At 48.9% G+C, this 26,560-nt stretch overlaps 1 protein-coding gene across 5 annotated transcripts in view; it reads right to left on the bottom strand.

Annotated features, from left to right (window-relative positions):
• The window catches only part of Ank1 (ankyrin 1), a 183,812-nt gene that overhangs the window by 42,082 nt on the left and 115,170 nt on the right, over positions 1 to 26,560 (bottom strand). For all 5 annotated transcript variants that reach the window (XM_059244849.1, XM_059244853.1, XM_059244850.1 and 2 more), the window contains exons 3-18: positions 23,865 to 23,963; positions 21,374 to 21,472; positions 20,247 to 20,345; positions 19,475 to 19,660; positions 18,486 to 18,584; positions 18,031 to 18,129; positions 17,639 to 17,737; positions 13,995 to 14,192; positions 12,666 to 12,764; positions 12,168 to 12,266; positions 11,580 to 11,678; positions 10,371 to 10,568; positions 9,364 to 9,462; positions 8,655 to 8,753; positions 4,857 to 5,054; positions 324 to 422 (exon numbers count right to left, since the gene is read on the bottom strand). In XM_059244849.1, the coding sequence (XP_059100832.1) occupies positions 324 to 422; positions 4,857 to 5,054; positions 8,655 to 8,753; positions 9,364 to 9,462; positions 10,371 to 10,568; positions 11,580 to 11,678; positions 12,168 to 12,266; positions 12,666 to 12,764; positions 13,995 to 14,192; positions 17,639 to 17,737; positions 18,031 to 18,129; positions 18,486 to 18,584; positions 19,475 to 19,660; positions 20,247 to 20,345; positions 21,374 to 21,472; positions 23,865 to 23,963 (1,968 nt within the window). The remainder of the gene's footprint in view (positions 1 to 323; positions 423 to 4,856; positions 5,055 to 8,654; positions 8,754 to 9,363; positions 9,463 to 10,370; positions 10,569 to 11,579; positions 11,679 to 12,167; positions 12,267 to 12,665; positions 12,765 to 13,994; positions 14,193 to 17,638; positions 17,738 to 18,030; positions 18,130 to 18,485; positions 18,585 to 19,474; positions 19,661 to 20,246; positions 20,346 to 21,373; positions 21,473 to 23,864; positions 23,964 to 26,560) is intronic.

The following is a 26,560-nucleotide window of genomic DNA, read 5'->3' as shown; positions in this document are numbered from 1 at the left end:
CCTGGATACCCTCTATATGCTTACCACACACGTGAGACAGGATTTAACATCATGTGTAAACACCCCTTCCAAGTTCTTAGGACAAACTCAAAGGTCTAGCAAACTTTAAAAATTTCCTGGATATAACGAGTGGCCATGAATGCCCGTGTCTCCAGACTCCTTACCAGTCTCAGGAAAAGGCAGAAAAGTGTTGATCCTCAGGTTTTGTGTCCATGAAGGAGACAATTCTGAGGTGTGAGAGGGTACATCAGGGTGGATCGGACAGAGCACGCAGATAAGGGAGGGAGCCATGGCAGATGCAGACATAGAGTGGCCTGCCTTACCCGGGTGGTAGCATCCACTGTGACACCATGTTTGATCAGCACGTCTGCCACTGGAACATGGCCTTCTTGTGCTACCAGGTGGAGAGGAGTGAGTCCACTCTAAAAGGAAACAGATGTGCATCAAAAAAGTGATAGAACCATGAGGCTTGAAAGCCCCAAGCCTATGGAGCACCAAATCGGCTATCTCTGACTGGTTATCTGGCAAAAATCTTCCTATCCTGGGCCTCCATGTCCTCATCTGAATGTCAGGTGACTAACATAGGGAAGGATCAGGCAGCTTTTTCTGTTACGGGCCCGACCGCTAATTTATGAGACCTGTGTCTCTGTCACTTTGCCAATCCTGGTAAACAAGCAGTTCCAGCCAGCAGGGAAACCACTGGGCACGGCCGAGTTCCAATAAAGCCTTAGAGCACTAAGCAGTGGGCTTGGGCTGGCCCACAGACAACAGATTCACTCAACGTAGACTTTCAATTGTAGTGATTGTCATTTCCACGGCAAACTTTGCTGCCTTGGTTTCTTATTCTAGAAGATACAGGCTACCACCGACTTATCTCAAGGGCAAAGCAGGGGGCATCTGAGACAGTGCCATCCACGTAAAATCACGCTGCAACTTCTGAGCATGTGCTACCACTGCTCCGCAGCCCACGGCACTGTGAGGAGGGTGGGGACCCCTCTGGGGGTGAAAGGACCACTTTCTCGGACTTCTCATCAGCTTCCTCATGAGAATAGTGATATGTCAAGGTGTTGATCGCTATGTGGGAATTTGCACAAAATCTGTTGGTAAAGTCTCTTTCCCTTTACTTCCTCTGCTGAATATAAAAGCCCAACTCTGGTTCCTCATCAAATGACTACACTTGTTTCTGTACTTCCCCAGGCTGCCCAAGGTCTGGATCCTGTTTCCTAATCTAATCTAATCTAATCTAATCTAATCTAATCTAATCTAATCTGTTGTTTTGTTTTTTTCTTAATTGGCAAGTTGAGATCATTAATATTGAGTTATTAATGAGCAGTGCGTATTGATTCCTGTTATTTTGTTGTTATGGTGTGGGCCCCCCAACCCTCTCTTTTGATTTGCTGGTCTGGGATTATTTATTCCTGTGTTTAACCCCTGAGAATTTGCAGGCTACATAACGGGAAAAGATCTTAACTAATAATACATCAGATACAGGGTTAATATCTAAAATATAGATATTAGAACTAAAGAAATAAAAGGATAAAGATCTAAAAGAAAAAAACCTGAACATCAAGAAAACAAATAACCCAATTAAAAAATGGGGTACAGAACTAATAAAGTTCACAAAGACGAAACACAAATGGCTGAGAAACATTTAGGGTGAGAGTCAGGGCTCAACATTCCTAGTCATCAGGGAAATGCATCTTATACCTCTCAAAATGGCCAAGATCCATAAAACAAATCACGCTGGTGAGGATGTGGGGTAAGGTGAACACTCCTCCACTGCTGCTGGGAGTGCAAACTTGTACAGCCACTATGGAAATCAGTGTGGCACTTCCCCGGGGAAACTGGGAGCAGATATACCTCAAAATCCAGCTCTCCATCCTTGGCCATATACCCAGAGAACTCTTCACCCTACTATAGAGGATCTTAGTCAACCATATTCATTGCTGCTCTACTCATAATAGCCAGAAATTAGAAAACAGCCCAGGTATCCAAACAGATGAATGGATAATGAAAATGTGGTACTTCTACACAATGGAATATTATTCAGCTATTAAAAAATTGAAATCATGGATTTCACAAGTAAGTGGATGGAGTTAGAAAAAAAATCATCCTGAATGAAGTAACCCAGACCTCAAAAGACAAATATGGTATATATTCTTTTACACGTGCATGTTAGTGTTTAAGCCTTCAATAGCCAGGCTACAATCTGTATAACCACAGAAGTTAGGTGTAGAGTAAGGACCCAGGGAGCAGGAAGGATCTCCCAAGAAAAGGAGAAAAGAACAAATAGTTATGGAGAGTTGGGGGCAGACTGGGATGGGAGTATTAAATAGAGGGGGAGGAGAGAGTGGGGTATGGAGGGAATACAGGGAAGGACAGCTAACACTGAGGTCTACTTGAAGGGTTATATGGAAACCTACTATAATAAAAGCTCATATATATATATATATATATATATATATATATATATATATATGTGCTTTCTTTCTTTTTTTTTTTTTTTTTTGGTTTTTCGAGACAGGGTTTCTCTGTGTAGCTTTGCGCCTTTCCTGGAACTCACTTGGTAGTCCAGGCTGGCCTCGAACTCACAGAGATCCGCCTGGCTCTGCCTCCGAGTGCTGGGATTAAAGGCGTGCGCCACCACCGCCCGGCTTATATATATATGAAAGAAATCTAAATGGAAGAGGCAAAGCCCCAACTAGATACCTTTCACCACAAGTGAAACTCCAGTGCCAGGAATGGGTTACATCTAGTTGAGGCTCTATGTAGCCCCCCAAACAACTCAGGCTATTGCCAAAGCTATTGGCTCCTCTTTGCAAGCTAATGGTAAAGTCCCATTGCTGAGGACAACACCTACATACCTCGTTGAACATGAAGTCAGGCTGGTGCCTACCTAGAGCCTTCACCTCTACTGCTGGTATTCAGGGAACTAGAAGGTACTCTGCATGCCATCAGAGGAGAAGGGTAAACGTCAACCAAGCTACAAACCCTGTGATCTTTGATGATGACCTGACCTGCCTGATAGGCTGGCTCAATGGTGGCACAAATGTTGTGGGGTTAACCAACCACTTTCTGTTTAGATTTAAGGCCCATTTCATGAGACGGAACTCATGTCTGACACTTCTTGGGCGGCCAAGAACCTGAGACTAGATAGGCCATGGGCCTAAGGAAAACAAAGGACCATAGCAATAAAATGATCCTTAGTGACATTCTGCTATATACATAGATCAGTGTCTTGCACAACCATCATCAGAGAAGTTTCCTCCTACAGCAGAGGGGAACTGATACCGAGACCCACAACTGGACAACGTGCAGAGAGTGAGAGACTTTGGAACACTTAGTCCTGAATGGGATGTCTTCATAGACCCCTTCCCCTCAGGGCTCAGGGAGCCATGGGGAAGAGGGTGCTAAATGATTGTGAAATCCAGAGGGGATGGCTGACTCCAAGGAAACTGTCCCCAGACACAACAGAACTAACACACACAATGAACTCATAGAGACAATGGGAGCATACGCAGAGACAGAACATATCCAAGTTAGGTGGGAGAGGAACTCTATGAAAAACAAACAAACAAACAAAAACACAGTGCCTCCAGAGTGCTTTAGGAAATTCCAAATTTACCTGCAACACACTTGCCTTCCTGAAATTCTTAGGCTAATTTATCCTCTAAAGAGGTGGCTGCCGGGTAGTGACTCCATCAACAAGGTTTGTCATGGAAGTGTAAGGGCATGACTACATGGACCCCAATCTAGAGCAGCATCTGCATTCAGGAATATATTTTTTCAGTGGTGACTTATATACCAGACAAGGAGCTCGCAACCCAGGATCAGGAGATGTATGGGTGTGAGGCATTTTAAACTTTTACACACTGCCTACAAGGATGGACACAAAGGTATCTTTTCTGGGTGAGCTGTTCACAGTCTTCCTCGGCCTCTCAAAAGGGTTCATGACCTAAGGAAGATCAGTATTGCTTCTCTTTGAACAACAATCTCATTGACATATAATTTCCATGTAATTCGCCCTTTAAACTGTAAAACTTCATGGTTTGTAGCATGTAGGGACTTGGGAAACCATCAGGCCGTCTCATGTTAGAACGCTGTCATCTCTCACAACGGAAACGACATCTCCATCATCAGCCATTTCCCATTCTCTGGGCACTCCAATCCCTAACAACCACTGATCAGTCTCTGTGAATTTGTCTGTCCTAGACATACTTTATCAATGGGATCAAGCAAGATCGAGACCCCCTTTGTGTTTGTGTGTAGATGTACACGTACGTGGGGATGTCTGGCGCATCAGAAGTCAACCTTGGTGTCAGGCTGTAGGAGCTACGCACCTTATCTTTGAGACAAGGTCTCTCACTGGAAACCGCTCTCTGCTAGCTGGCCAGTGGGCTTCAATGTTCCTCCTGTCTCTGTTACCCCAGCAACACTGGGACTATTATCACATGCTACCAGGTCTGGATTTTTACATGGGAAGGATTAGAAGAACCAGAGGAGATGGATGCCACCACAACAAACGTACTCTCTACCACAGAGAGTAGACATGCAGCACCAAATTATGCAATGTACTCCTGAATGTAGATGCTGGCCCACACTGGGGCAAGCATATTTTGGGTTTTCATGGTGGTCTTCTTGTAGATCCTCAGAGGAGTACAGCAAGGTAGTCTGACACAGGAAGGGTACAGAGTCTCGGGGTCTAACAGCCTTACCAGCCGGCTGTGGATTCAGTATGACACCGAGATAAAACTCACAGTGTCCCACTCACATAGCTCATGCAGCAGCAGAGCACTGGGTAAGCACATAAGCTAACACCTTCACTGAAGGTGTAGGGTAAACTTAGAGGGGCCTACCTTATTTCCCAGGTTGCCATTGGCTTGCTTTGACAGGAGAAGAGCGACCATCTCTGTGTGGCCCTCTTGGGCAGCAAGGTGCAGTGGGGTCACGCCTTGCACAGACTCGGCATTCGCCGACCCTCCATACTGCAGCAGACTCCGGGCCACCTCTATCTGGTTCTGCTTGGCAGCAATGTGCAAAGGAGTGTAGCCGTTCTGAAACAGAAGAAGGTACCTGAGTTCTCTTTCACCCGACAGCCAAGGCAATGACAGGAGGACATGGGGCCCTGAGCAGGGCTGTTGTCATCAAGGAAAGCATGTTAAATGAATAAACAAATAGACACACTACTGTTGGAGCTAGATCTGCAGGCGAGGCTCGAATAGCCGGCAAATGTCTGCGCCCTCCTCACCATCGGTTGTGACCAATCATCTTTCTCAGGCAGGACGCGATGCTACCAAGCCCAATTCAGATTCCAGCTTCAAGGTAAGGTAGGGAAGAGTTAAAGTTTCCCATCTCTCCCCCCTAGCAGTAAGGACACAAAGCCCCAAATGCTTCATATAGAAAAGAAATGGAACCACGTACAGCGGCACACACTTATAATCCTAGTTCTGGAGGAATTATAGTCTCGAGAAGCTCACAATTCCTCTTCAAGATGTATTACTGTTCTTTTTCTTCTATTAGCACCCTAAAAGGAACCTTTCCTGACACAGTTGGGCCCTGGTGTCATTCTTTGGACCTGCTGGCAGGGGACTCAAGGATTTGGAGGAGCTAGCCCATTCTATTCTCCTCTGAGCCATCTGAGACCCAGGGCAGTATTCCAACCACCTAGATGACTTCTTTACATATTTTTAAAGATCATTAAAAGTAGGGGAAACATCTGCCTTGTTTATTTCTAAAAAAAAAAAAATTCTGGGTGGATCAAATGTAATTATGTACTCACAAGGAAGTGCTTTCCAAAATTAAGACACAAGAACAGGGCAGCAGTGTGTGGTAGCTTTGCCATATACTGTTGGGCAAGACAGGATGACAAGTGTTGGTCTTACCAGTTAACCATGTCACCCTGTACTATTCTCACTCTGTAGTCCAAGCTGGCCTGGAAATACAATATAGCCCAAATAGGCCTCAAACTTGAGGCAGGCTCTCCTGCCTCCAACTCTCAAGTGCTGGAAACACAGGTATAATAACACTTCTGGCTTTAAATCTTATTCATTTATGTTGTTTTTGTAGCAAATCATTGTCAGTGGTTGGGTTTCTAGGATGCGTGAGCTCCTCATCCTACAGTGGACAGGCAATAGGGTCAGTTGGTGACCTCGTTAGAAACTGTTTCTTACTGTGATCTTATGGAGCATTACCCCGACCACTCTTAGCAAGGCAGACAGGCATCTGTATTACTCCCTATTTTGAAGCTCTCGCTCAGAGGTGATCTGCTTTAACAGATCGTGGATTCTAGGACCTGTGGGCTTCTTGAACTATGATGTGTGTGCATAGCACCTGAGACCTTGTTCAGTGTGGAATTGGACCCAGAAGGTCTGGATAGGGCTTGAGGACCAGGTGATGCTGAGGTTGCTGATCCAAGAACCATACTTTGACTAGCCAGGCCCTGGAATATTCAGAGTGAAGGACTGCTAAGCCAGAAGACAGGACCTATGACCTCCTGGACCTACGTCCACCCAGCCTACACAGCAGACAGTTCCTGTGTGCAACTGTCTCCAGACACATGCTTTTCCACATTGACTAGCATCTCTCCAGCTGTCTGCGGGGTTTTGTTTGCCACTCACTGTCTTCCTGAGGGACCACCAACATTTCTGGTTGAGATGTCTTAGTGAAACAAGGACAGCCACTCACTAGGGCAAAGCAAGGCTTTTTAGGGCTTTTCTTCACCCTCAAGGCACAGTCATTGGAGACATTTGCAGAGCATCCATGGATAGGACAGCAGGAGTCCCAGGTCACTCGGGCTGTTGTGGGTATCTAACACACTGTCATGAACAGACACTGATTTGTCAGGGACAAGCTTGCCCTGGAGATGGCTAAATCTTCCAGGTCACCTTGGGTTAAAATGGAAGCTATGAGTCACTGACCATCTCAGAGCACGGACCAACCCATCAGAGTGTACCCCAAACCAGGACTAAAGGAACGATGACCTTTTGTGGGTAACAAGGAGAAATGGTAACTAGGTCAGAGCGCCAGGGAGAGGTCAGACAGGGATATATGTCAGTAAAAGGCTCCTTTTCCCGAGGAAATAAGCTCAGGAAAGGAATGTACACGGGAGGGAATCTGTTCGCCTCAGACCGAGAAGGGGAGAGTTTGGTTTGGGTGCAAAGGGATTTACTGTGAAATTCTACAAAATTGCCAGACTGCTTTGGAAACTATTTTTGCCATGGAAACAAACCCCATCTGTGCAGGCTTTGAGCTGCCTTTCGCTCTCTTTAAATATCATGAACCTGGCTCCAGCTCCGTTTATATAAGTGGGAATGAGGAGGAGGAGGAGGAGGGGAGTCCGGTTTCTTATTTTTAGAAGCAGGAGTAAGTCAACATCTTAGCCGGCTGTGTGCTGCCTCTGCACAATGACGTAGGACTCGCTACCACAGGAGACAGGAGTAGGGACGAAGCCTGAGGAGACGAGGGCTTCCTGAGGCACGCTGTGTCTGCAGGAGACGGATGCTGTGAATTCAGGTGAGCTTTATACTGACCAGAGGAAACAAAGCTGAAGTCACTCGGCCCCCTCCCCATGGATGAAACTGGCAGGTGTCAGCTGAAGCCCACAGTGACCCACCGAAAGACTCTCTCCTTGGTGGGCGGCACTGGAACTCCTGCTGTGTGACTGAATTCTGCCATAAATCATTCTCAGGCTGTCCTGTCAGAAGGCAGGGCGCCTGGTGCAGGGACCACAGGTATCTCTTTTAGGCTGGCCCTGACTCTGCTCCTGGCCAGTCTCATAGTGTTCTCTTGCCTCTCACAGATACAAACTCCACCTTGCCCCAGGGGTAATCTGATCTCCCAAAGGCTCCTCTGTCCTCTGGCTTTCCCCCGCTTTCCCTGGCCACAGAGTCCTATACTTGGCAGTGTATTTCAGCAGCCACATGTGGGACTAATGCAGAACACGTAGGAGTTAAATCCCCCCCATCGCAATGTCTATATTCAAAAATAGAAATAAACTAGGGAGACCCTCACACTTAGACTCTTTGCTTCAAGGCCCAGAGAGGTGTGGCCACTGCACCCAGCACCAGAACCTTGGAAACAGGTCCAGAATGGGACACCCCAAGTGGGCCACAGTCCCACCGAGTGAAATCTCTGAGAACAAGGCTTGTGGCTCCAGGAAGATGCTCATGCACTAGACCTTTGACCATCCATTTACAAAAGACAGTTGACATGTCGCTGGTGGGGTTGGGGGACATGTGGTGTGTAATTTGAATTCCACCGTTGTGAGGGACCGTCTGACAGGAAAGTATTACCCACTTCCCGGGCTACAAACCCCCAGAGAGCAGCAATGATCCTACAGGTAGTATTTGTGATGGTGTTGTGACATGTCTGTGTTTACGGAGTCCAACACAAAACCTCTGAGGTTCTCAACTTGTGGGTCGTGACCCCTTAGGGGTTGAATGACCCATTCACAGGGGTCGCATATCCTATATCCTGCATATCAGGTATTTAACAATTAAAATTCATAACAGTAGCAAAATTACAGTTATGAAGTAGCAACAAAAATAATTTTATGGCCGGGGGTCGCCACAGCATGAGGAACTGTATTAAAGGGTCACGACATTAGGAAGGTTGAGAGCCACTGCTATAGACAGGAGCTGGTTTAGAAGCCTTACCCAGGCAGGGCTGTGCGGGGAGCCACCTCGGGGGAGCAGGAGCTTGACGATGTCCAAGTTGTTGTGATGGACGGCTACGTGCAGGGGAGTCAAGCCATTCTGCAGGGTGACAGAGCAGAGGGGAAATGAACAGCTTCCTTTCCGCGAGGGACCATTTAGACAAGCAGGATCTGCTCTCCAACCCACGGGGCTTCTTTCCCAGGTAAGGACCCATCCAAAACTGGGCTGGGTAGAGTTCGGTGGGCAAGCCTTTGGCCAGCATGGGACAGCCTCAGGCTTCATTTTATCACAACAAAAAGTGAAAACAAATCTCTTTATTTAAGCTTAATAGTAGGGAGCTTGTTTAGCCTACATTCCAGTGCTGGGTTCCATCATCAATACTGTAGAAAAAGAAAAAAATATCTGCCTAAAGCCAGTCTTGAAGGAGAGCCCCTGAAAGACAGCTCCAGCAGGATCTAGGACCATTCCTTCATCCCTGCTGGGGAGGGAGGCCATGAAATCAACACACTTGTTCAGAGAGTACCAGGTCCTTCTAACAGACAAGGCTTTTTGTCAGGATTACTTTCTCCAAAGACCATCCTCTACAGAAGGCTGCCCGGGCCAGAGAGGTGATTCTCAGTGGGGAAGTCTGTCCCTTCTCACTCCCTCTAACCAAATAGGAGAGGGAATCTTCTCAGACCGAGAAGGGGAGAAGGAAGTTCAACCTCACCTTTCCAGCCGCGTTGGGATGTGCATCGTGTTCTAGAAGCAGCTCGGCCACTCGTACTTTCCCATACTTAGCAGCCACATGGAGAGGGGTAAATCCTTTCTGAGGAGAAACACAGACCATCAGGACCGTGGGAGCCAATGCCACTGGTCTGAAGGAAGGTATGGGTGGGACTCTTCCTGCCCTAACCAGCACAGGAATGCCAATGTGGCAGAAGGACCTGAGTATTTTGGTCCCTGCAAGAGGCTACAAGCCTCCTTGAGTACCACCTGGCCAACTCTCTTACGAGGAATAAGAGAAAGCTGCCTCCGATATTGTCAACTGCTTATTGACTCAGAGAGGCAGGGGCTGCCTCTTTTGTTTATTGTTCCTTTGGAGACAGTGTTACTATGCGGCCCAGGCTGGCCTTGAACTTCAGATCTCTTTGCTTCATTCTGTGCAGTATTGGATCACAGGTGTGTGTCACTCTGTCCGCAGAATCATACCTATTTAGTTAGTTATCTAAACTCTGCAGCTCTGGAGAGTGAACCTGGAGCCTTGTGTGTGCCAGGCAAGCACTCCTTTACAAAGCTACTTCCCAGTCCTTGAACCCCTGGATTCTTCCTGAATCCTAGGAACCTAGAGCAAATGTCTAGCAAGTTAACTGCCACAGAAGAAATAGAAGAAACCTGGGTGGGAGCAGAGAACTGAATGTACCCTTTCTGGGGAGGTAGATGACACAATGGGCCTGTAGTGTCCCATGACAACAAAGAAGGATAGTTGGGGATCCCCTTCAGAGCCACGGGCCTAGCCTATTGTTTCTGAAAAATATGTGGGGCTTGTTTTTGTTTTGTTTCTGTTTTTGTTTTTTGGGGATCCAGTCTTGCTTTGTTGCCCAGGTTGGCCTTGAGCTCCTGGGCTCAAGTGATCCTCCTGCCTCAGCTTTCTGGGTGCTGTGATCACAGGTGGGCCACTAAACCCCACCAGCCTGTCGCTTTCTAAGAATTGCAACAGCGGCTGTATGACTGTACCTTGGTCATGCAGGCTTGGGATGCCTCCTTCTCCAGAAGGGCCAGGGCTGTGTCCACGTGGCCCTCGCGGGCTGCGGTATGCAGGGCCGTGTGGCCAGCAGTGGTAGCCAGGTTGGGGCTGGCACCATTCTCCAGGAGGAGCTTCACCATGCTTGTGTGGCCGATGCGAGCAGCACAGTGAAGCGGCGTCTGGTCATCCTGGACCCCAGGTGAAAACACAGAACTGGAAATGTTAACCTTTCCAAAACCCAACCGTACTTCTCAGGGGCGGGAGGCGAGGCCCAGAGAGTGCAAGTGACTCAGCCATGAATAAAGAGATCTGGGATTTCTTCCGGTCTCTGAGTTACAGAAAATAATATGCTCTACCTCATTTAATCCTTACAACTCACCAGCTTCGTGGTTATTACTACTTAATTGCTCAAAGGTTGGTCCAGTTTCCCCAGTTGTAAGTGGGGAAATGTAACATTATTTCATAGGATTCAGATCAAACGGCTAATGGACACAAAGAGTTCACAACGTTGGATACCAGAAAGATACTCAGTAAACTGATGGCTATTCCAACAAGCTTTGTCTCCCAAGCTTTCTGCCTCGTGTACTTAATTTATGTTTGAACTCGACTTTGATGTTCTCTATGCCAGCAGTCCCAGGGCTCCAAACCACTGAGTTGGGAAAGACAGTCATTTATCCCACTCTTTTCCGACTCCCAGGTATAGCTCACGGTGCAGGGGTTCCACGGATGGCATATCGGCTACTGGGCTCAAGCAGAGATGCTCGAAGGGGCCTGTCGCCTGCAGAGCGCAGGTCCTTGCCACGCAGCCTATCTAGCACACTCGGTAGCTGATTGTATGGTTTCTTCATCATCCAGTAAACAACCGGGGATCCTCCACTTTTAGATCAAGTGAATCCCGGCTGATTACCACCGGTGACGCCATCTTGCCAACTCCCTTCCTTCAGTCACATCTACTCATCAGCCCAATAAAAGCTGCAGGCCAGCCTGCTCCCTGGGTTTTGTCACGCTACCGAAACACAGCTTGGACGCAAGAATATCTCTGCCCTTCTCAGAACTCCAGCAAAGCAGAGCTGGAGCTTTTGGTGTGACCTACATGGGAGTGGTAATGCCTGCGAGCCCCTGGCCTCTGACCAGAATGCATTCCCTTCACCAGGCTGGAGGGACCCTGGGACCCTCCCTTTCCTGCCTCCAGAGCTCACCTTGGCCTTGGCATTGACTTTTGCTTTGTTCTGGAGCAAATATTTGGCCACTTCGGTATGCCCTGCTCGGGCTGCCATGTGCAATGGGGTCTCTACTTTCTGCAAAATAACGAAGTTATAGAACGGTTAACACATGCCGGGGTTGCAAAAGGACACATGCCGAACTCAGATTGCTGCCTGGGCTTGGTAGGATTTTGTCCAAGAGCTGGAGCTGCCCAGCCAAGTCTGTCTCTGCCTCTCTTCCTCTCTCTCTCTCTCTCTCTCTCTCTCTCTCTCTCTCTCTCTCTCTCTCTCAGTAGTCTAGGTAAACGTGAAAGGAAACCTCAGAGGTAATGAATATTCAAATGTGGGGATGTACTTCCAGATTGCACTTATAGAAGTTCCAAAATAAAACTCTAAAGATGTACAGTTGTGTGACAAATTTAACTGGGGAAGCATCAATAGAGAGGCCTGCTCGCCCCACTCCCGACACCTTTGCTATCCCGAGAATCTCATTTCTGTGGGCGGAGAGAACAGGGACCCCCTTCCACAGCTTCCCTCGGAGCTGTGGACCAGAGCCAAGCGCTCCCAGTGTCTTCGAGAACTCACCACATTGGAGACGTTGGGTGACGCTCCCCGCTGCAGTAAGTTCTTCACAATAGGAAGGTGTCCCATGAAGGATGCCACGTGGAGGGGTGTCAGTCCAGACTAGAAGGGACGGAGTGGAGAGTGATGAGCAGGAAGGAACTTGCTCCACAAGGAAGAGCAAGCTGCAATATCTTATGCTCTTCTGTTGCTGGAGAGCTCCAGGAATGGCTACCTGAGACAATGGACTTAAACCAGGTGGGTTTGTTCTCAGGAAGATGGCCGCAGAGACAAAAAGCTCTGGCAGAAAAGTGTTACCACTTCACAATTCAAACCATCATTTCCCATTGTGACAAGTCCTCGTGTCTGTGAGTCCCCTTGATCCAGCCCCTTTTGAGACATGCTGACATGTACATGCACATGCACACATGCACACCTTCAGCCACACAGCGCCACGGAGAATAACCACGCAAGGCGATGGAGGGGGGGCGGGGCTGAAGGCACGCCTGCGCTTTCTCCTACCTCAGTGACCGCGTCGATGGATGCGCCCGTCTTCAGCAGCAGCTCCATGACGCGAATGTGGTTTTTCTTGCAGGCGATGTGTAAGGGGGTGAAGCCATTCTGTAGCCCACACAGAGCACACAGGTCAATTCAGACAGTAGACAAAGATCTGGAAAGGCATCCCGCCCCTTCCCAGCCCGCCAGCAAGCACTCCTAGACCACGGGATAGACCATGTCACTTCATGAACAGACAACAAACAGGCGTTCCCTCTCGTTACACATCAAGCATATTTCTGAGCATGATATTTGGGAACATTTTAAAAAATTCTGTCATATTTCTGGATACACTAAAAGAGTACTTTTTGGAGGCAACTAACTACTTCCTTTCTATTTGACAATGAAATGGATTCTGCTCCACAGCATGTTACACTGGCATACCCTTCCACAGGGACAGGGTTCTGTCTGTCTGTCTGCCTCTTCTGTACTTCATAGGGCAGTGCTTCTCAAACAAGGTCAGTTTTCTGGGGGTGGGGGTGGGGGTGGGGCTGTAGCCATGTCTTTGCTGTCACAGGTAGTGTCTAGAGGTCAGAGACAATGCCGAACGCCTTACAATAGACAGGACAGCACATTTCAACCCTAATGTCAACAGCCCCAAGCTTGGGAAGCTTCAGTGAACCCCAGAGTCTGGTCTGTGCTCAGTGCAAGCAGGTTTGAAGGAATGAATGCTCTTTTGCCTCCGGAGGGTACCTGTCCCTTCAGTTCTCAACTGAGAATGGACAAGTGTGAGGCAAGGGTCCTGGACATGGCTCTTTGAACTACCCTGACGGCCTCTGGCCTGGGGAGGAGGGTGAGGAGCACAGCCACAGGAGCACTCTGCCTTAGGTCTGAACTTGTTGCCTCCCAGGGCTGTGGCCAGAGTCCCCTTGAAGAGGAGATGTACTCAGCTCAAGCCAATGCATCCTCACCCCGCAGTAGGTTGAAGGCCAGGCCTGCTTCTAAGACGTTACTGCCTCTCAGCTCTGAGTCTGGCTGGGGCCCCTGAACCCACATGCATACCATAAACATCACTTTCAGAGTCAGAACTCCTGGGGATAAACCCACAGTGGTCCTCAGCCTGTGGGTAAAGCTTTGGTCACAAGTGCAGAAGGCCACACTCCCCGGACATGGATTGCAGTATAAAACTTCCATCCTATATGCTCTTGCCTATGGTACTGCCCTGGGTACAGAGCACCCATGCAACTCTGTAACCCCCAACCTCCATCCCTTTACCCTAGCAGTACCCATGCAGCTCTGCGCCCCCAACCCCCACCCCTTCACCCTAACAGCCCTCCTATAGCAGCCACCTCTCACCAGGGCTCTGGAGTTGGGCTTGGCCCCTTTGTCCAAAAGAACCTTGGCCACCCTGTGGTGGCCACAGTGGGCTGCCACGTGGAGAGGAGTCAGGTGATCCAGGGTGATGTCGTCTATCTCCGCATTGTATTGCAATAGAAGCCGGACACAGTCGAGATGGTCTCCCTGAGCCGCCATGTGAATTGGGGACAAGCCATTCTGAAGGGAGAGAAATAGAGCAATGGCAAAGCCCCAGGGACAGAGCAGGGGACTCAGGACAGTGGCGGCAAGGCCATGTCCTCCTCGTCGACACAGTTCTTCAGTGTGGAGCCCAAGTGAGCTGGGCTCTGACGAAAATGTTCTCTCCCACCTCGCCAAACCCTCCAGCCTTTCCAGCCAGCCCCAAACCTTCCAGCAAGGCCTCCCTGACCACCCTGGACTCCCCAGGGCTTTGCTGGTCCATACTCAGTCTGACCTTATTTCCGCCTTTACCAAATCATCGAATTTGCAGGTGCCATCTTGGGCACGTCTTTTCTCTTAGTTACAAACTCTACCCCATTCTTCCCAAATGCTCACAGGGCCCAATAAGTACACACAACATGCATGGCGGGCCTTAATTCATGTGTCTTTGAGTGGAAAAAGGACGACAAAACAGGTTTTAGATCTCTCTAAAATTTTTAATTGAAAAGCACTCCCATTTATTTATTGAGTATGTTTGTGGGGTGGTGGGAAGGCATGTCTGCACCATGGTGTATGTGTGGGCATTCACTGTCAGAGGACAACTTGCTAGAGTCGGTTTCTCTTTCTACCATGTGAGGTCTGGTGATGGAACTCAGGCTGTAAGTCTTGGTGGCAAGAACCCTTACCCACTGAACTAATCCCACTAGTCCAGATATGTTTGGTTTCATTTTGGTGTGTGTGTGTGTGTGTGTGTGTGTGTGTGTGTGTGTGGCCTTTGGATGTGGGCAGAGACCAAAGGAGGAAGCTGGATGTCCTATTCTATTGCTGTCTGCCTTAGTCCCTTGAGTCAGGGTCTCTAATCGAACCTGGACCCGAACTGTGGTTGTGAATGGGCCTGGTGTTTGCTTTAGACGCATGGTCTTAATTCATCCCAATCGGGAGGGGATGGGGAAGCACTGTGTGGCCAACAGCTTTTGCTTTTCCTGGAAGACTTGTGTCCATACCCTAGAACCTAGAGATAAGCCTGTCTCCGGCTTCTTCTGGAGCTTGACTGAAGTGGTTTTAAATATTTTTTTTTTTAAATTTCTCTCCTATCTGTGCTAGGCTCCGAAGACTTTTTAAAAGCATAGCTCTTGTCCTTTCAGTAGCTAGGATGGAAGAAACAGGGGCTGGTTTAGAGCAGACACAGGCAAACTGAAGCCGGGGCCAAACCCAGCATGCCATTTGGGTTTGTAAATATTCTTTTAATATTTCCTTTCATTTTTACTTATGTGACTGTGCGCGTCTGTGTGTGTCTGCACAAATGCAGGCTGATGCCCACAGAGGCCAGAGAGGGTGTTGGATTTCCTGGAGCTGTTGGATACAGGAGATTGAAAGCCACCAGATATGGATGTTGGGAAGTGATCTTGGGTCCTGTGCGAGAGCAGCAAGTGTTCTTAACCACGGAGCCGTCTCCCCAGCCCATAATAATATTTTATTGGAACACGGTCACTTGTGTACATATTGCCCATGGATATTTTTCTGCCCCATTGGCAGATTTTTTAATTACAGCAATGAAATTGTCTGCCAAGCCAAAACATGTTTGCTTACCTGGGCTTTTGGATAAAATGTTGCTGACTGCTAATCTAGATAAGAAGTTTTGCCTCCAATATGGGTACTGCAACAGATGCCACATGTACATACTATCACACTCAGAATCAACATCTCTGATTGTAGAGAAATGGGATCCTAGGTCTGCATGATGACTCATATCCATCGTCAATGTGTCTGGACTTTCAGTCACTATGGAAACACCTCTGGTATTTTTGAGAGTGTTTCTAGAAAGGTTTAAGTGAGAAACGAAGACCCAAATATGGGAGGCACCATGCTGCGGGCTGAGGTCCAGGACTGACTACAGAAGGAGAGAGAACTGAGCACCAGCGTTCACCTCTCTGTTTCCGACCATGGGTTTCATGTGACCCACTGCCTCAGGCCCCTGCCGCTAGGCTTTCTCCGCCATGATGGACTCAAACCAGACTCTTCCCTCCTGAACTTGTTATATATTCTGTCCTAGCAACAAGAAAAGTAACTAGTGCAGAAAAACTGGTACTAAGAAGTGTGCAGTTTCTGTGATAAATCTGACACAGAATCCCCAGGCCTTTAGAACTGTTTTGCAAGAGAAATTTAGCGGACTTTAGAACTCCAGGCTAGAGAAGTCCCAGAAGGCTATAATTAGGGCCCAGTGGGCCCTGCTCATGAGAGTGTGGGGGACTAGAAAGCTGAGAGGAATGGATACAGGTAGTGATGGTCCAGCTCATGAGGTTTCAGAGAGGAACAGGATCCCTTTCATGTTATAGTCTGCCAAAGAATCTGGCTTGTTTCTACCGTGTCCTGAGAACTTGGGTGAGGCTGAATGTAAAGTAAGGGATGAATTTGTGTGGTGGAAGAAATCCCAAAATAGGTGTTGTCATGGTTACTCATGCAGGTCTATAGTGAGCACGAGAACAACTGCAGAGGAGAAAGATACGAAAATGTGTAGTTCAGCAGGAAAAGGAATTTAAAGTTGTAGACACTGTGGTGGTGGAGAAGCAGCAGCTGTAACTGTTAGCCCATTAAAGAGAAAAAAGTCCTTCTTGCTCTGGAAATGTAAATTGATTCGGAAGGGGAGAGCCTCTGAACACTGGATGCCACTGAACAGGGGTTCCCTGCTCACAACTTTTAAAGGATCAACCTAGAAGGCACACTGAGGCCAATGCAGCTGTGCTCCAGGGGGTCTAGGCTGGCCCCCGAGCTGAGCAGTGCTGCCCATGTGTTAGTTTTATAGATATAAAAGGGGCAAGACTGAGGAGCTTATGGAGTGTTGTGCCACAGTTCTAGAGACCATTTAGGCCCAACAATGTGAGGCAGGGTCAGACTCTCTGCAAGGAGGCCCTGAGAGGCCATCGCATGGAGTCCTGAAGATGAAGTGTTAGTTGATGTCCTCTGAGGAAAGCTGCAAGCCCCGAGTCATGCAGCCACAAGAGAGGGGCTCTGTGTGCCGTAGGTGGCGGAGCCGGAGGGGCAAAGACAAACAACCTCAACACCAGGCCAGACGTTGGACACAGAGCTGTAGGATTTGGTGTCTGCCCTATTGGGTTCTAGTCTTGGCTTAGTCTGATCTTCCCTTGCTTCTGGGGTGTTTTCCAGAGAGGTTTATCTGAAGAGGGAACACCCACTCCAGATGTGGGTGACACCATCCATGGGACTGGGACCCCAGACTGCACAAAGAGGAAAAAAGCCAGCTGAGTGCCAGCATCTGTCTTTCTTTTTCCCTGACTGTAGCTCAGTGTGATCTTCCGCTGCTGCCCTGACCTCACTGCCACAAGGGACTGTGTCCCCTACAGCCGTGAGCCACCCTGAACCCTTCTCTCCTTAAGCGTATAAGACATTTTGTCACAGCAACAAGAAAAGTCTGGCTGACTTGGAACGCCGCCTGCCAGATGGCACACCCAGGAAGGAGCACGCACCTTGGTTTTGGCTTGGATGGGTGCCCCATGGTCCAGCAGGATCTCTGAGATTCTCACGTGTCCATTCCGAGCCGCACAGTGGAGTGGCGTCAATTCGTCCTTTAGAAGAGAGTGAGAAACGGAACGCCCCAGAGACGGCCATCAGTGGCTAGGTGGCACAAGTCTGTCTGTAACACCTTTCCCAGATGTGGAAGTTCTGGTTCTGCCTTCAGGCCGGCCAACTTGGCAAAACTTTAGCTCGGGGTTTGTCACTGTCCCCTGGTGCACCCAGCGACTGCTGCAGACCACTCAGGGAGGCAGGCAACACACCGAGAGCCTGTCACCCAGTGAGACTCAAGAGCAGAACTCACCCCCCCACCCCAGTCCTGGTCCCGAAGGCTGCTGACACCTACCTTGGTCCTTGTTTCTATCTGAGCCCCTCGGTCCAGCAGGAGTCTCACCATGATCACATTCCCCCTGCGGGAGGCGATGTGCAGTGGTGTGATGCCATTCTGGAGGAAGGAAAGGGGGGTCCTCAGAAGCCGGGGCTTCTTTGGAAAGTGACAGTGTGCCTACCACTCCCTAGTGCCTGCCCGCATCTCCTGACACAAGCTGCAGTTTTAACTATGGAAGACTCAGGACCTGGGAGGACCTGATGGTTTTGAATTTCCTCCAGACAAAGCTGGTGGGAACTGAGAGACAGTTGATCAGTAATCTCCTAGCAGGAGGTCTTAATAGTCACTGGGGCTCTGGCCCCCCTAGGCATTTCTGAGACACAGGTAGATTCCAAGATGCTAGAGAGAGTGCGTGAGAGAAGCAGGGGCACCCCCAAACTCTGGACAGTGTGCGGAGACTCCAGCGAGGTTACCTGAGGTGTGAAGTTGACACTGGCTCCCCTGTTGAGGAGCAGCTGGGCCACGTTGAGGTTCTCATAGTGAGCTGCAATGTGGAGGGGTGTGAATCCCGTCTGATGCAAGAGAGGGGGGAGAATCACTTGTCACATACCGGCACCTCTGTCCCAGAACCAGCTCAGGTTCTCTAAACAAGTTAACAGGGCCACAGGGCCCGACACACAGAGCGGGCTTTGGCCAATGGCAAAAATCTATGGAAGGGATGGAGAGACGCCATCCTAAGAGTCACTTCTAGGCTTTGCCTATGGCCAAGGCAAATTATAAATTGAGGTCACCTCTCATGAAGAGATTTTAGTCACCAGTGAAGGTTTATGGAGTCCATGACTGCCAGCCCCCTAATAGGGTGTGTGACTCAGCCATCTGGCTAGAGGGTTGACCACTGTCGTCCTGATCCATATCCTTAGACCACATCCAAACAAACCCCGGGGACAGGGATGTGGTAGAATAGGTGGAGGGAGGGACCGTGTGAACTGGTCAAGCAATCTAGCTGATTGAGGGACAGCCGATGGCCTAACTGGATGAGCAGTCGTTAGTAACACTTTAAATACTACATCTCCAGGAACCTCACTTTATACCTTCCTGCTCTTCTGCAACTGGACGTGATGACTACTTCATCCAGCAAGGTCAGAGGGGTAAGAAGAGGGTGACGACCCAGAGCCCCCTCTGGGGTGCAGCTTCATTCTGGATGGAGGCCCACCCTGCCCTCCTGGGTGCTTTTCTGAATGCCCCCATGTAGTCAGAACCATCTCAGCTTTCTCCGGGGATCTGAGGTCAGGCTGCCCACTAAGCCCTTCCATGTTGCTGCTGAGCACTTAAGGCCCAGGCTTCATCCCCATCGTCTCTGGTCTTGGAAAAACACTGGGAACTAAGGGTGCTTTTGGCGCCCTGTCCTCCAGCGCCCCGGCTTGTTCTCCCTGGTGGACATGTACACACTGGCTTCCCTCACCTTGGAAAGCACGTCTGGGTTGGGGTCGTTCTGCAGGAGCACCGCAGCTGTCCGTGTGTCGTCATTGCGGGCTGCGATGTGCAGGGCGGGGAGGCGCACTTTCCCCTTCGTCCCGTAGTTGATGAGGTGAGCCACCACGTTCTCATGACCCTGCTGTAGAGCCACGGCCAGCGGAGTGAAGCCATCCTGGTCGGGGGAGAGCAAAGATGGGATTCCAAAGCCCTTCGCATCCTCCAAGCTCAGCTCAAGCGCCACCTCCTCCCTGAAGCCTTCCTTTGCCCCACGGCACTTAGTTTTCCTTTATGCTTGAGGTAAGGTCTGTCTGTGTGCCGTGAGGGTCTGACTGTGTGTGTCGTGTTCACAGTCTGACTGTGTGCCATGAGGGTCTGACTGTGTGTGTCGTGTTTGCAGTCTGACTGTGTGCCGTGAGGGTCTGACTGTGTGTGTCGTGTTCGCAGTCTGACTGTGTGCCGTGAGGGTCTGACTGTGTGTGTCGTGCTCGCAGTCTGACTGTGTGCCGTGAGGGTCTGACTGTGTGTGTTCTGTTCACAGTCTGACTGTGTGCCGTGAGGGTCTGACTGTGTGTGTCGTGCTCGCAGTCTGACTGTGTGCCGTGAGGGTGTCTGACTGTGTGTACCACGTGTTTGTTGTTTGACTACGTGCTAAGGAGGTCTGAATGTGCATTCCCTGTTTGCAGTCTGACTATGTGCCATTATCACTGCATGTACCTGAGACACTTTCAGCCCAGAGCACGTTGCCCAAAGGAACTTACTTCTGTGGCTACATTCTGATTGGCTCCATTCTCCAGTAAAAACTTCACCACCTCCAAGTGGTTCTCCTGGGCCGCCATGTAGAGGGGGGTAAAGCCTTTCTGCAAACCCGAAGAAGAAGCCATTAAAACGGTGGGAAAGACATGAAGTCAGGTGCAAACCCTCTCACTTTGCGGGGGGGGGGCGGTGAGCGTTGTTCTCTCTTCATACCCTCACTTTGCCACAAACCACTCTCTCTGGAAGATTATTACCCAAGGTCAAGAGGGAGAGATGATCCACAGAAGGGTTTTGTCCTGCACCTTCTCAAACATCCTCCTCTACCTAAAAAGTTATTTTGTTTTCAATTATGTGTATATGTATATCTGTGATGGGTGGATATGTGCACGTGAATGGGCACGTCAGATCCCCGAAGCTGGAGTGACAGGTGGTTGTGAGCCACCTGGTGTGGGGTAGTGGGAACTGAACTTGGATAATCCGCAAGAGCAGTACATGCCCTTAGCTGCTGATCCAACTCTCCAGCCCCCCCCAACTTTTATTATATTTTTACACTAACCAACCAGGCCTTATATCCCTCCCTAAGGTATATGTATATGGTATATGTGATGGACCCACCTATGGCCCATCCATAATTTGTGATTTCACTGGTCTACTGAACCAAGATGGAGTCCATACTGACCAACTCTCCATGCTAAGGATGTGTAGTCTAGCCTTGGAAAATTAACACAGAATGCCTGTATTACTGCTTGGAGACGTGGCAGTAATAAATCTAGTCCTGCCGGGCGGTGGTGGCGCACGCCTTTAATCCCAGCACTCGGGAGGCAGAGCCAGGTGGATCTCCGTGAGTTCGAGGCCAGCCTGGACTACCATGTAAGTTCCAGGAAAGGCACAAAGCTACACAGAGAAACCCTGTCTCGAAAACCCAAAATAAATAAATAAATAAATAAATAAATAAATAAATAAATAAACAAATAAATAAATAAATAAATCTAGTCCTAGCTACGTGTGTGTGTGTGTGTGTGTGTGTGTGTGTGTGTGAAGTACACAGCAGCCAATGTGTCTTCTATGTAGCCTAAAACAATTGTGTAAGTGAAGAAGGACTTTCCCGTCCTAGGAGTCAGGGAGCACTTACCTGAGACTGGGCATTGACGTTGGCTCCATAGTTGACCAGCTCCCGGACCACCTCATCCTGACCAGCAAGGGCAGCTATATGCAGAGCGGTATTCCCCTTCTGAAACAGAGGCAAGGAACAGATTTTCCTCACCCTGCTCAAGGGATTGTCATGGGGAGGAAAACGAAGATACTCGCTGGGAAGCCCCAAGGCAGAAACATCTGTGTCCATACCCAGCCTGTCACTGTTCATGAGAGACTAGAAAAGCACAGGGAACAACGTCCTCTTCTGTCACACGCGCACGCGCGCGCGCGCACACACACACACACACACATCACACACATATTACACACACACACATTACACACACACACACACCACACATATTACACACATATCACACACATCACACACATATTATACACATACCACACAGGCACACACACACACACACACACATTACACACACACACACTCATCACATCACACACACACATCACACACACCCATCACACAGACACATAAACAAACACATCAGACACACAGAGAGAGACACAAACACATCACACACATCACATCACACACATACACATCACACACACATTACACAGACACACACATCACACACAGAGACACAAACATATCACACACACATTACACACATACATTACACACACAGAGACACACACACACATCACACACAGAGAGTCACAAACACACCCCAACTGCAAGCCTCAAGAAGACCCCTAGACCTGTAGGGCAGTCACAAGACAGGGGTGTGATCCTCTGTGTTAATGAAAAAACAGAAGAGATGCTTTAATTCTGTTTTGATTTATAAATGCGTGATTTCTCCATGTTTAAGGAGCCAAAGAACCTACAGAAAGAGGAGGGTTGGGTCAGCACCATGTGAATTTGTGGGGTGATGTGAGCGGTCTACTCCACCCTTACCCACCCTGAATCTGGGCTCTAGTTTCTAGGATGGAGAGGGAGGAGAGAAGCCAGAGCATCCATCTTTCATGTTTCCATTCATGAGCCCAGCTAAGGAACTGGGGCGGGTTTTAGCTTCTTACTTTGTCTTTATTTCTAATCTTTCCTAAGCCTGGGAGACCCATGGCAATTTCAGTCTGTCTGGTGTCTTCCCTAGCCTAAGGGTTGACTTTCACCTTTGGTACCCCTCTTCCTCTATGGCATTCTAAAGCTTTGTTGGCATAGAAATGTCTATAAATAAAATCTACCACGTGAGTATTCATCACAAAATAAAAACCAAAGAGGAGGATTTGGAAAGAGTGTCATTTACTCAGCTCTAGGGAAATGCCAGGGAAGAGAGGCTGTAGGTTTATGGCTGGGGACACTGGAGGTCAGTAGCTACCCCCTTGGTCCCCGGGAGGAGCAGGTAAAACAGTCGATTGCTATCAAGGGGCTGGAAGCAGACGCAGTCCCAAAGAGTAACTCCGCTCACTGCGCCGATAAGTGAGTGGGGAATGACACGAAAATTAGCGAATTTTATCATGGGAAAGGATTCTACCTTCATAATATTTGGGAATTCATTTCGTACAAATTATATCTGTTCTCTACATATCATTCAGCTGCGTTTTCTGCCTGAGAGGCGGCAAGGTGCTGGCTGCAAAGAGTTCAAACTGAGACTGTGCTCGGGACACCATTTGACAAGCGTCGGACGGGAAGTGAGAGGTTACAGCCACTTAGGCAGAGGGACAGCGACGTGGGGAGATGGAGCTGGGAAGACTGGGGGCAGCGGGGCACGGCAAAAGGAGATCATCTTAATAAACAAACTTCGTGTGTGTAAGAAATAAAGCTTGTTTTAGGGGGTGGGTGAAGGTCAGTGGTAGACTGCGTGTTTACCAGGCACGAAGACCAGGGTTCCACTACTAGCCATGCAAAACCCATTATTTTTGCAATCTATATCAATTGATGCTTCTAGGCAAAATATTTCATGATAAAAGGGAGTGCCGTCTCAGGTAACCAATCAGAGAGAAAATAGATTTAGGGCTGAACAGGAAGATTTGCTAGAGAAGGACAAATCAGAAGGACCAGGGTTTCTTCAGTGACAACACCATCACCATCACTATTTCCCACCTAATTCTTATGCAGGGTACTTTATGTACATGGGCTCAGTTAATTGTCACACCAACCCTGCAAGTAAGTATCATCATCCCTATTTACAGGGAGAAAACTGATGCTTTCCAGTGGCCAAGTAACTTGCCTACGGTCACAGAAGGGGAAGAAACTTTGGATGTTGCAGAACTCCTGGTCCCTGTATGAAACAGTAAGAAGCCACCATAAAAGGGTCCTGGTTCCAGAATCCAGTGAGAAAAGTAGAATACCTGGAAACAGGGTTCTGTGTTTTCAGGTGGCACCTGAGACTCAGAGAAACAGGGTGTGACGGACGAGTAGCATCCCAGAAATCAGGACCATGTTTAGGCTGGTTTCCACGCAGCAGTTTGAGAAAATGCACCAAGGCCCACAGGCTTGAATTTTCAACCCTGCTTCTTACCTTGGTCGTTGTTTCTAGAATAATCTCTTTGTGCAGTAGCTCGACCACCATCTTCACGTGGCCCTCCTTAGACGCCAGATGCAAGCCGTTCAGCCCGTTCTGAGAGGAGCAGAAAGGTGGGAAGGCTTTGGTTAGTGACACTGGCCGCTCTGCCGTCCTAAGGACTGGGTAAGGTGTGTGGAGGAGTGGTCGGCTGGAATGCAGGGACACTGGGTGGGTAGAGCTGACAGGGAGGGCCGCCAAGAGAAGGTTAGCTAGGAAGGTCAGAGCGCCAAGGAGAGCAAAGACAATAATACATTCCCACCCTGGACAGGAACCACGTGCAGGAACATTCTCTGAGAACCTACAGGGGACCTGAGACCCTGATCCTAGGCAGTCTTTAGGCTTCACTGGAAGTGTCGGAAGTGTCCAAATGCACAAATGTTGAAGGCTTGAAGAGGTAGAACCGTTAAGAGCGGGGTGGGGGTGGGGGCTTAAGGAAGAGGCAGGTGGAATACAACTCTCTTTCTGTCTTTTGCTTCCAAGCTGCCACAGCCCAGCAACTTCTTTTACCACAAACTCATCCCAAGATGTACCTTGTCACCACAGGCCCCCAAACGATGAGACTAAGTAGCCTTGGACTAACATCATGAACCAAAATAAACTTTTTGGTTTTCACTTATTAAGTTGATTTTCCCTGTTATTTTGTCGTAGTGGCAGAGAGCTGACCACTGATGGATGGAAATCCCACTTGGCTGAGGCTACACGAGTCCCTTGATGGAAAAACCAGTGTGAAAACGGCCCCTTGGTTAGCTCATCATTTCAGGTGCCACCAAAGAGGCTACACCCAACCATCAGTCTCCAAAATCAGAGCTCTCGCCAAGGTATGAAAGCTCTAGTCAGTCTTAGCTGCTACTGTGCCTCTTAAGAGCAGTGCGGCTCGGGATGCATCTCTCAGTCCATGCTTCCTTCTTTCTGTTCTCTGTCCTGTGTACTTAAAGGCCCTGGAACTTTCTGGCAAAATCTGATATCAAAAACTGCTATTTGTCGGGTGGTGGTGGTACATGCCTTTAGTCCCAGTACTAGGGAGGCAGAGGCAGGCAGATCTCTGTGAGTTCAAGGCCAGCCTGGTCTACAGAGTGAGTTTCAGGACAGCCAGGGCTACATAGTGAATCCCTATCTTGAAAATACCAAAAAAACAAAAAACAAAAAACAAAACACCCTGCTACTTAGGGACTGATGAAAAGGCATTTGCCATCACGCCTGATGACCTAAGTTTGGTTCATATGATGGAAGGAGAGAACTGACTCCTTAAAGTTACCCCCTGACCTCCAATATGCTCATGGAGTGCATGTGCCCCTCACCTCAAATAAATATTTTTTTTTAAAAAAAAGATATTACCCAGCACTACAGATGATTCTGACAATGTGATGGCATGAATTTCAGTTCCATGGCTGAGTAGGATCCATAAAGCCAGAGGTTCTAGTCAGCAGATGATCTGCGTTCATTGTCTCCTCCACTGTGGTCAACAACCCTCTTCTCCTGTTTGTTTTGGTCAGTCTGGTTTTAGGACCTCCTTTCCTCGCCCTCCCCCAGCCTTGGAGCTGCTACAGGCTCTTGCCAATCAGGATAAGGCTTGACCACTCTGTGATTTGAGGCCTCTGGCTCACCTGTCCTGGGAGTCCCTGCACCCTGGGCCCCAGAAATCCCCACTCCTCTCTTGGGTCAGAGCACACATTCAGCTTCCCACTAAAACACAGCTCTGTACCTGGGGTCAGTGCTGCCTCTTAGCACGTGGCCACAGGGAAGAGTCTCCTGGGGATGCACTGAGGGGCAGGGAAACAGGAGGGTTGCAATATATCAACCTATGTCCTCTTTAGATCAGGCCTGCCCAGTCTGCAAGCAGCCAGTGAGGACAGCTAGCCGAGACCTGGCTGGGTTGGGACATTCCTTACTCTATGTGTACACACACACACACACACACACACACACACACACAGTGCCACTGCATGCGCATGTGCAGATGAGTGGGTGGGGCTAGTGGGAATGCCCCTTTACCAAGTGTTTCCTAATGAAAACATCTGACTCTAGCTATCATGTGTCTTCCTCTTACAGTTTGTGTATAACAGTTACCACAGAGTCCAACACCAGCTGTGTGGATTTTTCATCCCACAGTGTAAATAAAATTATCAGATCAAAGGTTGGCTAGATCCAGTGCTGGTAACAGGAGAGAAATGGCCTGAAGGCAGGCCACAGCCTGGACAGGAAGTTAGGGTAGGGGTAAGGAACACTGAACACACACACACAAACCCACTGTCTGTGTTCAATTTGCAAAGCACAAATGAACTAAAAAGCCACCTGTCCAATGGGGGGGGGGGTGCCTGGGAAGTCCCAGACCTTTCTGCAGCTGCTCCTGTTTGCGGGACAGGTCTGATGAGGATCTTGTTCCCTTTCGCAGACCTGTAGACAGAGATCTATCAACACTACTCTGGAAGGCTCCAAGCCCTGGCATGTGGGGCTTCTGGGGTCTGGTGGTGGGGTTGTGGTCGTGGCTACACTCGGCTTACCCCAGGAGATGGTTCTGGTAGCATGCCAGCCTGGATGTGGCTCACTTACTGCTTGGCTTGGCAGCTTTGCCACCTAAATGGTGGGTATTGATTGGTCCTGAAAGCCTCAGAGCTGCAATGTTGGCGGGCCTAGGAGGAAACGTCTAACAC

The sequence above is a fragment of the Peromyscus eremicus genome, chromosome 17, assembly GCF_949786415.1.
Source record: "Peromyscus eremicus chromosome 17, PerEre_H2_v1, whole genome shotgun sequence".
NCBI classification, from domain to species: Eukaryota; Metazoa; Chordata; class Mammalia; order Rodentia; family Cricetidae; genus Peromyscus; species Peromyscus eremicus.
The sequence above is the reverse complement of the archived record's forward strand: the minus strand, read 5'-3'. Positions and strand labels throughout refer to the sequence as shown.